At 43.8% G+C, this 14,347-nt stretch overlaps 1 protein-coding gene across 1 annotated transcript in view; it reads left to right on the top strand.

Annotated features, from left to right (window-relative positions):
• The first annotated feature begins 1,408 nt into the window (after positions 1 to 1,408).
• The window catches only part of LOC142401609 (uncharacterized), a 21,574-nt gene continuing 8,635 nt past the window's right edge, over positions 1,409 to 14,347 (top strand). The window contains exons 1-8 of the mRNA XM_075487075.1: positions 1,409 to 1,490; positions 6,411 to 6,711; positions 6,918 to 6,980; positions 7,340 to 7,365; positions 7,445 to 7,555; positions 7,747 to 7,839; positions 11,960 to 12,058; positions 14,084 to 14,182. Of these exons, the coding sequence (XP_075343190.1) occupies positions 6,411 to 6,711; positions 6,918 to 6,980; positions 7,340 to 7,365; positions 7,445 to 7,555; positions 7,747 to 7,839; positions 11,960 to 12,058; positions 14,084 to 14,182 (792 nt within the window). The 5' untranslated portion in view covers positions 1,409 to 1,490. The remainder of the gene's footprint in view (positions 1,491 to 6,410; positions 6,712 to 6,917; positions 6,981 to 7,339; positions 7,366 to 7,444; positions 7,556 to 7,746; positions 7,840 to 11,959; positions 12,059 to 14,083; positions 14,183 to 14,347) is intronic.

Below are 14,347 nucleotides of genomic sequence, written 5' to 3'. Positions count from 1 at the left end.
TTAGCAAGAGGCTAATTGATAGCCTCTGGCTAATAGCAACATGTTAGCAAGAGGCTAACAAATAGCCTCTGGCTAATAGCAACATGTTAGCAAGAGGCTAACAGATAGCCTATAGGCTACGTCCCTCAGGTCACTGATAGAAATCTGCATCCCTTTATCTTCTGCCCGTTTCTCCTCTTCTTCTCTTCTTCTCTTTCTAAACTGGGCACCTGATGGCTTCTTTGGTCTTTCCCCATGATGATGATCCATGATGACTCCACATTATTACCTTTGCTTTTCCCATTAACACCGTCCGTTCACCCGTCAATCAACCGGAGTCACGTGACGTAAACACATTCACGTGGATGGCTGCACAGATTTATTATTTTCATTACATTTTTCACATAACCCAGTTAATCACATGAAGGTGTATGGGTCTATGTTCATTTTAGGGATGAAATATAGTTTATTTGGACTGGAAGCAGCTTGTGTTATGTGGCCTGGGATCAGTGTCCCCTGAGGTTCTGCCTCAGGACTGAATATCTTCAGTAGATTAGTTCAGTTTGATATTATCTTTATTAACGGTGGAAAAACGTGTCAGTAAACACGAACAAACATGTTTGTGTGATGCTTCCTGTTAAAAAGGTTTCATGAAATGACTGAAACTGTATCATATGAGGTTATGCTGACTAGATTAAGAGGCAAAGGGCAGGTGGTGTTAAACAATCGGGATTTCTTTCAAGTGTACCTGACTTCACAGTAGTGGCTGCCAGGAATGTAAACATTACAGTTTTTTACCTTGGTTTCCTAATATTTGTATGTCAAGATACGTATGCGTATTACACACATATACTTCATATTCTGTTACCCTTTTTTCCTTTTTTATATATATATTTTTTTTTTTCTTCTTCATCATCCAGGAGCACCTCTTATTTCTACTTTAACTGTCTGACCGTGTTTTGTAAGCTGTTCTTTCCTGCACATTGTACCATGTAAGCCTTGTACCGTATTTGTTTGTGTGTTTAAATAAAAAAACTTAAATTACAAAAAAAAGAAAAAAAGGTTTCATGAGCCTGAGAACAAAGCGTCCTGTTCACACATGAAACTGAAAGTGTTGTTGGCCCACCGGGGTGGGTTCTTGACAACAGGAAGGACTGAACCACTTCATCCGTGGGGGGGGAGAACAACCAGCAGAAGAAAAACCAGCAGAAGAAAAAACAAATCAAATGTTTCAGGGGGGAAACTCTCTGATGAAGAAGCATGTAAACACAGTTTAAAGGCTGATGCTTCAGCTTCCACTGCAGACAGTCAGCAGGCCGGGGAAGCTTCACTGAAGGTGGTTTCTTCCTGGATGTTCACCTGACGGTTTCCTGTCCCGGATCATCTCTGAAGAAGAAGCACCGTCTGCTGAACCAAGGAGAAAGTGAGTGTTGACTCCAGAACACGAACCAAAGCGTCTGCGCTCTGTTTCTGGCTCAGTTGCTGCTTCACTGGCTCAGTTTGCAGAGCAGGTAAATGGTTTCCTAACTGATGCCCCCGGGGCTGTGAAGCTGAGCTCCATCTTGGTTTGTCATAACCTGTTACATCATGTTATCATGCACATTGTGCAAATCTTTCTGAATCACCTGTGTATCATACTATATTATAGTTATATTATGAAAATAATAGGGCTGGGTGTGTTAAATTGTTATTACAGTGGAAACCGCTTATAGTGATCACGTTGGTCCAGAGCCAATTTGAACACTATAAGCGGTTGATTACTAAAACCGAAGTTGTATTACAGTACAGGTATTTGACTTATTTTTTTATGCAGAATATCATCTAAATGCCATTTGTATCGTTTTTCAATGAGAAAAATGAAATGAAACGGATAGCTTCAGCATTTACTGAATTTTATTATCATGCAAGTTTAATTACAGTACTGCGCAGTGCGCAGACATACTGTAGGCTAACTCAAATACAGTACGGAACTTACTCTCTGCTGTGCCGCCGGTGCATTTTTTTTCTTACAAGTCAGAAAAAAAAGTTTGAATTCAATCCGCCTTTCAGCACCCCTGCTCGGATCCATGCTCCTCCGTGCCGGTGTTCTGTCGATTTGTGCTACTTGGCGTGAAAACGAAACTTAGAAAATCGGCTTGGCGCATGCGCAAAACCACAAAGTAGCAATTCTCGACAAGTAGGAGAAATCGAATGAACACCGGCCTCCCATCTTACAAGAACCAGCCTGGAGCTTCCAGCGGTCACACGCGCATTCAATCCGCTCTCCAGCACCCATCCTGGGACACATGCTCCTCCATGACTTCCTTTTTCCAGCCATGATTCGCGCGCTTGCTGCCCGGTGTCAACTCGTTACGTTAGCTAGCGAGGCAGAAGCAGACGTCCAGACAGGAATCAAGGGAGTAAAAAATAAAATAGCTACACGTAGTTTTAAAATTATTTTTGCACATGTTTACATTCATAAAATGGCCAAAAATGAACATTATAAACGGATTTCTTGATTACTATAAACGAATTATCTAAACAGCATTTGTATAGAAATGATTCTGTCCCAAGCCTTTTGATCTATATAAGCGGTTGATTACCAGGGCTGGACTGGCATCTGAAAAGGGCCCGGGCACTTTTTGATCACTGAGGGCCCAGCGCGCATATATGTATATTTATACACACACACACTTCTGTCTAATTATCATTAATCCTCCATTTAATCCTTGTAAGGTGTTCATGTTTTTGTTACATAGAAGATATTCTGGCCCAGTGGACCTGGGACTAAAGGAGGGGAAAAAAGCTGCTGTGCACCCTCATGTTCCCTTCATCCTGCTTGTGAAGTTCTGAGTATCTTTGTTTTTGAGGATAAGAGATAGAGAGAGGAGGATAACTAACTTTATTTTCCAGATGATGAGCCCTGGCCAGTGAATCTCATTGTGAAAAAAGTATTCATACCATTTTCCTTCAGCAAAACCTGAAAATGGGTCCCACAGACCCAAGCCAGAGATAAGCAAAACAATATTTCACCAGCACACACAACACTGTATAGAAAAGGAGCACCAGCACACACACACTGTTGTATGTTGTAAGTCTTACTGAATCAAATTAAACATGTAGTAATAATTTCCTGGGTTCAATTATTTTATTTATTGCTCAAAATTGCTCCAGTCCACAGATACTGTCAGTGAGCTTACTGAATGTTAACCCCCGCCCCCCAGGCATAAACTGTAATGCAGCTTGAGACTGATCAAAAGAGCCTAAGATAGTGCTTATGTCTGTGTATTTTTTCTCGGACACGTCATTTTTAACACTACGGCAAAACCAAAAAATTATACCAAATGGGTATGTTTGTGACTGATTTGATGAAGTCAGGATGACAACTTGGTCTCGGTTTCAAACTTTCAGGCAATGGGAAACGAAACGCTGAAGCGCCCAATAGCTACACTGCATTGGCTAGCGGGTGTGTTGAGATGAATTCTAACCTCAATCTCTCCCTGCTGGGTCACGTCTCCTATCTCCGTCTCCTCCTCCTGTTCATTCTCCACCACCTGTGCGCTCGTTGATGTACCGGCGGCCCCACTGCCCCAACCTGAGGTCGAGCAGCCAGGTTCCGCATCTCCCACGGCCCCACTAACCGAACCTGAGCTCGAGCTTGTGCTTTTAAAAAACATATCGGTGATTTTAGCGCATTTTACTGCGTCGTCTCTTGGTTTTTGTTTTCTCTTTTCTTTACGTTTGTCATGGTCACTCTTTTGTTTCTCCATTTCGCGTCCTCTTTATCCACAAGAGCTTTAGCCGAATATAGCCAAGTGAAGTCAGCTAAACTTGGGGTTATAATGATGATGATGACTTGGGTCAAGTGGGCCTGTAGGGAGGGGCGGGCCTTTGACAACGTTAGGCATTCTCATTGGACTAGAGCTCTGTGCGTCAGGAGAAACATCCAAGGGGCCCCGACGTGTCATTTTTTTTTTTTACCGTCGCAGTCAATAAAAAATATAATATATATATGTATATTTTATTTACGGCCCTCGGAGGGCCCAGAGGGCCCAAATCGCGAGAGGGCCGTTCGGGATATGCCCGAACGGCCAGATAGCCAGTCCAGCCCTGTTGATTACTATATCCGTGACCACTATAAGCGGTTTCCACTGTATTGCGTTAACTTGTTCATTATTTAACACAGATAAATATTTTATCCCGCATTAACGCAGGTTTTATTTTTTTATTTTATTATTGTAAAAGTCTGTTGCTCACAGGCTTTTATTTTGTAAAAGTCTGTTGCTCACAGGCTTTTATTTTGTAAAAGTCTGTCGCTCACAGGCTTTTATTTTGTAAAAGTCTGTCGCTCACAGGCTTTTATTTTGTAAAAGTCTGTCGCTCACAGGCTTTTATTTTGTAAAAGTCTGTTGCCCACAGGCTTTTATTTTGTAAAAGTCTGTCGCTCACAGGCTTTTATTTTGTAAAAGTCTGTTGCTGTCTGCTGTGGAACAGGAAAAGAAAGTAATCGGCGGATCCACCAAACATGGAGAAGGGTACGGAACTTTTACTCGGCCATTTTCATGTTAAAGTTCTTCCAGACGGCGGAGTCGACAGAACCAAAGTCATCTGTAAACTCTGCCAAGTTGAATTGTCTTCTCAGCGTAGTAGTTCCAGTCTAAAATATCACTTAAAGGCAAAACACACAACTGATAGCAGCAAGTCATTCAAGGAAACAGACAGTGGAGCGAGGCTTCTACATAAAAACTACAGAAAGATGCTGATGTTAAAAGTGTGTTTGCACAACAAATGTTATGGCACTTTCATTCATATGGCAGCACATTTAAAATAAAGCTAAATGCTAAAAGCTATACTCTACTTTTGGATTCTTTTTTGGATTCTGCGTACAAATGAGATTAATCGCGATTAATCAGGGAAATCATGTGATTAATTAGATTAAACATTTTCATTGTTGCCCAGCTCTAAAAAATAATCATCTGATCCTCAGCGGGTCTTAAAACTCAGTAAATCCTGAGATAACATGACTAGGGCTGGGCGAGTTAACTCGTTAATGTCATGGTTGTGTTTAGGGGAGGACCCAGGTGCAGACACGGCGGGAGGCAAAATAAAGTTAAAGGATTTATTTAACAAAGATAAACAAAAATCACAGCAATGCTAGAGTTATAAAAAAAAACTAAACTGAACACAAAACTAGAAAATAACAGAGGGGACTGACGGGGAAAAACCAGGGACCAAGGAAAGGAGTGTGACATGGAGGTGGGGGTCCATGAGGGGGGTCTTCTGGCACCTTCTGGTCTGCCTGGGCTGGTTCAGGTGGAGACCCTCGTTCATGGCAATATTGTGCAGATCTGGCATGGCTTCTCTGGGCTATAGAGCAGTTTGCCCCCCCGCTGTATGGAGACACACCCACCTGGCCTTCAGCTCACGGGTGCTTTGATGCGTATATGTGTGCAGTCCGTTGGTCCGATTATGTTTGGCAGTCCACCCACGGCATGAAAGTCCCTCTTAATCTGTACTTGTTGGACAGCGGTGTATGGGAATCTGATGTACCATGGGTGATAAACTGATGTGAGTTTTGATGACCAAGGGGAGCGCACGACTCACAGAGGACTGGGACACCCCGATCTGTCTCCAATCTCCCTCTGAAAGGTTCCAGTGGCCAAAAATCCAAGGGTGGTGAGGACCTGGGCGTGTGGTGGAATTGGGTTTGATCGGCGTGTTTCTCTCTGGAGTCGTGGCTCCAGCAAGCTGCATATTTGAGTCGCACAGTCCTTGGTGATCTTAATCGCGATCTCAGCCATTCGTCTGTCTACACGGTCTCGGAACACACGCTCTCTTCCAAGAGCCTGACCCACTAAAGCATCCAAAATTAGAAAGTCAGCCGCTGGTTAAGCTTCCCATTGACCTTGTTATATACAGAGTCAGATTAACCTTCAATTAGTGCATAATTTAAGTCAAACAGAATAATGTCAGCATCATTATGGGGTATAATGTATATTTATTTATGTTTGCTTCAAAGTAATTGAATATACAATCCATTAGTCAAGCAAACTTGATTGGAATAACAGCGGACTGTTTTAGGAAACTCTTACGACAGGTCTGGATCACTCGTAAATTCTGTTCGTAACTGAAAGAAATGCGCAAATTCTCTTAAATCACTCGTACGCACGACTTAAGAACAAATCTGTGCGTACGGACGGTTGTTGCATGAGACCCATTGTCCTGTTGATGAGCCAGGTTCAGCCCAGCTTTAGCTGTCGGACAGACGGCCTCACATCTGACTCTAGAACTCTTTGGTATCCAGAGGAGTTGATGGTGGACTAAGGTGCCCAGGCCCTGTGGCTGCAGAACCAGCCCAGATCATCAGCCCTCCACCACCGTGCATATTTCTGCAAGCCGTCAGGTTTCTGTTCCTCATTGTTTTTTGTTCTTTGTGTTTTTGTTTGCTGAAGATGTCTTCGAATAAATTATTTGAGGCAAAGTGGAAAACGCAGCTGATCCGTATCCTGGATCATCTGGACGAGTCTCAGTTCAAGAAGCTGCTGATCATCTTGGAGAAAATCCCACAGGGGATGAAGACGGGCAAAGTCAGAGAGGAAATGCCTCAAATCATCATCCAGTACTACGGATTGGACTCCATCACCATCGTCGCCAAGGCGATGGATGAATGGATCCCGAGGAAGGACGCTGCTGTTCAGGACCTGCTGCGCCCAATGGTGACCAGACTGAGGATGGAGCGCCAGAAGAAGAAACGTGAGTTTTAATCTCCTTACTCTGAGTTTCTAACATCTAACAAACCTGCGGTGAACATCTGGGGGCTTCAGTCCTGAGACTCACAGGCGTAAACCACATGTGACTTTAATGTGCTGCTCTGTGGAGGGATTAGGAGGCCGATTCATCTTCAACTCATCAAAAAATATCTTGTTATGTGTTTAACTTTATTTTTTGTTTTTTTTCAGAGATGAAGACCAAACCTGCAAAAAGTTCCTGCTCAGTGCCTAATAAGCCAAAAGCTCCAGCTGGTGGGTCAACGTTACACAACAGCTGGATGCTGCTTTGGGTGGAAAATATAACGTTCTGTTCAGTAGCAACAATGAAACATACAGTTTGTTTTCACATTTTCTATAAAACACATCGAAAAGAATCCTTTTTACAACGTTTTACTGAGAAGAACCAGAACCAGAACCAGAACCAGAATCGGAAACAGAACAGAAACTAACTATTTCCTGACCTTAAATACGACAGAAAACCTTTTACTGTTACAGAGTAGAACACAAACACAGTTTGAGAAATCCACGGATAATAAAACCATCAAATAAGCAGAAATAATTACCTGAGAAATTATTTACAAAGAAAAACAACTTTCTTTCTTCTTTTAAAGGTCAACAGAAGAACCGACCTGAGAAGGTGACCGGCCGCCCCTCCGTTCATTCCCAGATTTATGTTTCATAATGAGGTCTGACGCTTGTTTCACACTTTGATCCAGAACCCCGTCCTCCATCCGGCGGGCGGCAGCCAGCCTGGAACACAAGCTGGGAAAGATGCTCAGGATTCAGCTCTGAGCTCAAATCAGAACAAGAGAAAGATGAGTTCGAACGTGAGGAAACAACACATGGCTTCAGCTCATCTTTTAATGTCGGCTCAGGAAATATTTTCAGATTCTTCATCAAACAGATTCTCTTTTCCTTTAATCCAGGAACCTTCTACATATTCGTGTTCGAACTTTACATTATGCGTAATTAACCTCTAACTAACTGGAGTTTTAATCTGGTGTTGTTCTTTGTTCAGACTCAAGCTGCCGGTGCAGCGAAGCCCAAACAGAAGAAGGCAGAGCAGAAAGCTTCCTCTCTGGAACCGACCGGGTCCATGGAAAGCCTCCAGGTACAGGTGGATGCTGGTTTCAACCTGCAGGGTTTCAATATGTTCACTTCTACGACACTTAAAGTGATACTCCGGAGTAGATTCACCCTGGGGTCATTTGAACCGTGACATCCAGCCAAGTAGCCCACCCGCAGTTTTTCCGATATTGGCCGAACATCAGCTGAGTTACTGAGTTATCCCGAATAGCTTCGTACAAGGGTTAATGGATCCTGGCAGTATCTCCAAAATTACCACACTAAAATCACATGCCATGACACCAAACTTCTACAGTAGTACAAATATGGTCTGTACTCACAAAACGATGCATTTGGAAGTTTGTACATAGTCCAGGAGTTTATTATTATCAACACAAGCCTGATAGCTTCTCTGCAGCTAAAGCTGCGTCGACGTCACTTCCTTGATCTGGGAGCTTCAGAGTAAGATGAGGGTTGATCTACTACTGTAGACAACAAAGGATATGCTATATTCTACATGATTTGTTATGAATTTTTATGAATTTTTATGTTGTAGAGTTGTGGATTTATTTTATCAATGGAGAAATTGAGCAGCCTTGCTTTGTTGTCTACAGTAGTAGATCAACCCTCATCTTACTTTGAAGCTCCCAGATCAAGGAAGTGACGTCGACGTAGCTTTAGCAGCAGAGAAGCTATCAGGCTTGTGTTGATAATAATAAACTCCTGGACTATGTACAAACTTCCAAATGCATCGTTTGGTGAGTACAGACCATATTTCGAAACTGTTCCCGTTTGTCACTCGTTTGAAGCAACTGTATGTCAGCTTTCTGGATCAACTCCCACCGTTATTGCTGCCCTGTATCGTCCCCCGAAGTATAACAAAGATTTTATAACTGAGTTTACAGGATTTGTAATGCAACTTTTTACAGTTTCACCAAACATAATACTCCTGGGGGATTTTAACATTCATGTGGATAGGGATAATAATCCTCTTACCAAAGACTTCATATCCTGCTTGGACAGTGTTGGACTTCACCAGTATACTAATTTTCCCACGCACATTAAAGGACATACTTTGGATTTAATCTGCTGCTCTGGTGTCAAACCTGTTGACTGTAAAGCTGACTCTTTTCCGTTTTCAGATCATATGTGGTGCAGCCGTGGCCTAGTGGTTAGGGAGGTGGACTTAAAGTGTCCATCCGGGATTTTGGACACAGGACCTCATTTCCAAGTCAGCAAGGGTGTAAGAAATGTGTCCAGGTGTTTTTTTTTACATTCCATGCAGTCCTTGTGAAATCTCGTGTTCCTGTTGCTAAGCTAGCGCAAGTGAACGCCTATGCTCTAGCCTGCTCCGAAAACACTCTAAACCAGGGGTGTCAAACTGGTCCATGAAAGGGCCGTGTGGCTGCAGGTTTTTGTTCCAACCCTGCGACAGCACAGCTGACTTGTGTCCTTCAATCAACTGAACTGGTAAGACCTTCAGTGCAGACAGTTCAGTTGATTGAAGGAAACAAGTCAGCTGTGCTGTCGCAGGGTTGGAACAAAAACCTGCAGCCACACGGCCCTTTCATGGACCAGTTTGACACCCCTGCTCTAAACCTATTTATTTAACACTGAAAGCAACTCAATTATCATGGCAGGTTATCGATGCAAATATATGTGTTGATGGGGGCGTTTAGGAAGTTAACCAACCTTGCAATTGTGTTTGATCACCATCAATCTCTCTTGCGGCTCCCTGTTGATGACCGTGTGGTTACATCACAACTGAAGACAGCGAGGTAAAATTCCGCTGACCCCGAGAAAATAGTCCCTCAACATTCTAAAATCCAGGCAGTGCTAGGTCGGTTTTATTTCAAACCTCATTATATGAAGACAAACATTTACATTCGGAGCCTGGCATTATTACGGTTTTGTTTTGAATGTTGTTTAAACTGGATAAGACTGTTTTTGGGACAGGCTAGAGCATAGCCGTTCACTTTCGCTAGCTTAGCAACAGGGATGTGGGATTTCACAAGGACTGCATGGAATGCAAAAAAAACGTTCTGGACACATTTCTTACACCCTGGCTGACTCGGAAATGAGGTCCTGTGTCCAAAATCCCGGATGGTCACTTTAAGATCAGAGGGTTGCAAGTTCAAGTCCCGCCATTACCTCTCCCTACGCCTCTATTCATGGCTGAAGTGCCCTTGAGCAAGGCACCTAACCCCACATTGCTCCAGGGCCTGTAACCAATACCCTGTATCTAAATAGATGTAAGTCGCTTTGGATAAAAAGCGTCAGCTAAGTGTAATGTAATGTAAAAAATGTAATATGTTTTTATCATTTGGAGTTAATATTTCTGTCTCTAATTCTAACCCCCCACGTATTATAACTTTTCGTAAAATTAAGGACATTAACCAAGATAATTTATCTTCTTTTATCAACAGTCTTCCCAGTGTTGAATGGTCGTCCACTACAGACGAATTGCTAGCACACTACAACAAACATTAGCAGAACCTTCTAAATAATCTTGCTCCACTTAAAACCAAATCTGTTTCATTTACTCATACAGCACCTTGGTTTACTCCCACCCTCAGACAGTTAAAAGCAAAAGGACGTCAACTTGAAAGACTCTACAGGAAAACTGGTCTAACTATACACAAAGACATGTACTCAAACCACATTCTTCACTATAAGGATTCCATGTCTGCAGCCAAATCCATATATTTTTCCAGTTTAATTAGTTCAAATGAGGGTAATTCCAAGGCCGTCTTCTCTCTGCTTACAAACATCACAAAACCACGAGATTCACTCCCTCCTTATTTATATTCCTCTGATTTTTGTAATACTTTGGTATTTTTCTCTTCAAAAATATCACATATTCATCAACAACTGTTACCCTCTGCGGCTTTAAAGCGACACTCCGGAATTTTTGACATTGGATCTCATTTCCGAGTCAACCAGAGTGTAAGAAATGTGTGCAGATGTTTTTTTTGTTTTTTTTAATTCCATGCAGCCCTTATAAAACCACTGGTCGCTGTTGCTAAGCTAGCGCAAGTGATCCACTTTTGGTAGCCTGCCACAAGAAAACAGTCTTGCCCAATTCAATAAACACTCAAAGCACATCAATTATTATGTCAGGCAGTGGATGTAAAGGTTTGTGGTGATAGAGTAATGTTTGAAATAAAACTGACCTTGCATTACATGGATTTTTATCATATAAGGGACTAGTTTCTAGTGGTCAGCGGAATTTTACCTTACTCTCGGCATTTGTGATGTAACTAACTCACTTCTATAGGGAGCTGCTAGTTCCAAGCTAGTTCTACATCTGCTGCGTTTGGATCGAGCGAGTTTGCTGCGAGCGGATTATAAACCAACAACGTGGCAACATGGTAAATCAGTGTGCCTTTGCTAATTGCAACAATAGAGCCCATAGATGGGTTCCGAAAAGTTTTCATTATTTTCCATTAAAAGATCCGGAAAGAACAAAACTCTGGCTCCTAGCTGCAGGATTAGACGTACAAACTCCGATGGAGACGCTGCGTATCCGGGTCATCTGCAGTGATCACTTCAGCTCCGATGATTTCAGAAAGTCCAGAAAGTCCGCAAAGAAAATTCTGAAACCGTCTGCAGTGCCATCCGCCTTCCCAGGTGTACCAAGGACAGCCACTGTGGTGCAAACAGTCTCTGAAGAACAGGTTGGTACAGGCTTTCTGCTTTCATGTTGGTAGCACATGGTTCAGTGATGATGACTTAGCTTACGTTACCTATAACCTTTGCTATGCTTTTGTATTTACCTGCTATAGTGATTTACTGTTGGTTTGTGTAATTGCTGTAAGAATGGGTATCAGAAGAGCCGGTAAGATTGGTGCTAGATATTAGTCCGCGGCTGCCAAACTTTCAAACCAGGAAGCACGAATGGCTGCGGGTGATAAAATATACTTGTAAGTGTTTATTGAATTGGGCAAGACTGTTTTCTTGTGGTAGGCTACCAAAAGTGGATCACTTGCGCTAGCTTAGCAACAGCGACCAGTGGTTTTATAAGGGCTGCATGGAATTTAAAAAAAAAAAAAAAAAAACATCTGTACACATTTCTTACACTCTGGTTGACTCGGAAATGAGGTCCAATGTCGAAAATTCCGAAGTGTCGCTTGAAGTGTTTTAATCTGGTGTTGTTCTTTGTTCAGACTCAAACTGCCGGTGCAGTGAAGCCCAGAAAGAAGAAGGCAGAGAAGAAACCTCCATGCCAGCAACCAGTTTGGTTCCCTGCAGCCCCCCAGAACCAGGTAGGTGCTGGTTTCAGCAGGTTTCCCTCTCCTGATGTGGGGAGATGCAAAGCTAGTGACCTGAGGGAACAGATGAAACTAACTCATTTTTCATCCAACTGGGAGGAGGTCCCGAGGCAGACCCAGAACTCAGTGTAGGGATTTTATATCCCATCTGGTCTGGGAACACCTCGGGATCCCCCAGGAGGAGCTGGAGAGGGATGTCTGGGTTTCCCTCCTGGACCTGTTGGCTCCATGACCCGACCTCAGATAAGAGAAACAGGATGGATGGATGAACTAACTGGACATTTTCTCTGTGAAGTGTTTTAATCTGGTGTTGTTCTTTGTTCAGACTCAAGCTGCCGGTGCAGCGAAGCCCAAACAGAAGAAGGCAGAGAAGAAAGATTCTTCTCTGGAACCGACCGGGTCCATGGAAAGCCTCCAGGTACAGGTGGATGCTGGTTTCAGGTTCAGGGAGAACTGTGATCTGTGCAAGAACTTAACATCACCTCGCTGTAAGCTAAAAGAAAAGATTACCCATCAGCTAGCATAGCTGTGTAACCTGCAAGAAACATCAATGTTAGCAAATGATGCTATTAGTGCTACAGCAGCAGAAACTGGAGTAATAATAATATATTTTATTTATAAAGCACTTTACATCACTTTAAGGACCTCAAAGTGCTACATTTTAAAACTAGCATTTAAAAAAACCCAGTAAAATAATTGTAAGATTTTTCAGGCAAACTGAAGGCTTTTCTAAAAAGGTGAGTTTTCAGGCCTTTTTTAAAAGAATCCACAGTCTGTGGGGCCCTTAGATGGTCAGGGAGAGCGTTCCACAGACTGGGTGCAGCTGAGCTGAAGGCCCGGTCGCCCATAGACCTGAGTCCTCTGGAGCTGGAGGAGGTCGGCCTGTCCAGAGCGGAGATGACGTGAGGAGGAATGGGGGGCGATGAGTTCTTTGATGTAGTGGGGGGGCAGTGCCATGGAGGCACTGGTGGGACAGAAGGGAAATCTTGAATTCGATCCTGTACTGGACAGGAAGCCAATGGAGGGATTTGAGGATGGGTGTGATGTGGTGGTACTTCCGCCCCCCCATCAGGATCCTGGCAGCACGGTTCTGAATATAATGCAGCTGCTGGAGGTTCTTGCCGGGGATCCCGATGAGGAGTGCGTTGCAGTAGTCCAGCCTGGAGGAGACAAAGGCGTGGACAAGTTTTTCGGAATCAGGGAGAGTGAGTATGGGGCGGAGTTTGGCAACGTTTCTGAGGTGGAAGAAGGTTTGATGTGGGCCTCAAAGGTCAGGTGAGGGTCCATCCTAACACCGAGATTAGTGACTGAGGGTGAAAGGTGGATGTCGTGGCCGGAGAAGGTGATGCTGGTGATGGTGGAACAAGAATGGCTTCTGTTTTTGAGCTGTTTAGTTGCAGGAAGTTTGCCGTCACCTACGCCATGATCTCCTCCAGGCAGGTGGAAACTGTGGATGGGGCTGCAGAGGGGGTTGGGTTTGTTTTAATGTAGAGGTGGGTGTCATCAGCGTAGCAGTGGAAAAGATATTCAATGCCGGCTGATGACACGACCAAGGGGGAGCATGTACAGTGTGAAGAGGGTGAATTTGCACCTCCCAGGGTCAGAATCTCGAGAGGTAGTCTGGGAAAGGAAGGCATCTGGTTTAGGAACCTCAGGGTTACATCTCTGGGTTCTGGGTCGGGATGAGTCTCAGCCTCAGCTGGAGGAGCTTCAGGATCTCTGGATCTGGTTCTCAGTGATGGTGAGTCGGAGTCAGAGATGGACAGACGGATCGGGGCTCCGTCAGCAGGAATGAGGGCGCTGCTCCGGTCCGTTGTGGTGAAGAGGGAGCTGAGCCGGAAGGAGAAGCTTTGAATGGTCCATCTTCGAGCCCCTTGAGGGCTTTGAGGGCTTGAGTAACCTCTGTTTAATCATTGTGTGGGTCCCAATGTCTTAAACCTGCATTATCTGTAATTAACCTCTAACTAACTGGACGTTTTCTCTCTGAAGTGTTTTAATCTGGTGTTGTTCTTTGTTCAGACTCAAACTGCCGGTGCAGTGAAGCCCAGAAAGAAGAAGGCAGAGAAGAAACCTCCATGCCAGCAACCAGTTTGGTTCCCTGCAGCCCCCCAGAACCAGGTAGGTGCTGGTTTCAGCAGGTTTCCCTCTCCTGATGTGGGGAGATGCAAAGCTAGTGACCTGAGGGAACAGATGAAACTAACTCATTTTTCATCCAACTGGGAGGAGATCCCGAGGCAGACCCAGAACTCAGTGTAGGGATTTTATATCCCATCTGGTCTGGGA

This window comes from Odontesthes bonariensis, chromosome 16 (assembly GCF_027942865.1).
Source record: "Odontesthes bonariensis isolate fOdoBon6 chromosome 16, fOdoBon6.hap1, whole genome shotgun sequence".
Classification (NCBI taxonomy): domain Eukaryota; kingdom Metazoa; phylum Chordata; class Actinopteri; order Atheriniformes; family Atherinopsidae; genus Odontesthes; species Odontesthes bonariensis.
The sequence above is the reverse complement of the archived record's forward strand: the minus strand, read 5'-3'. Positions and strand labels throughout refer to the sequence as shown.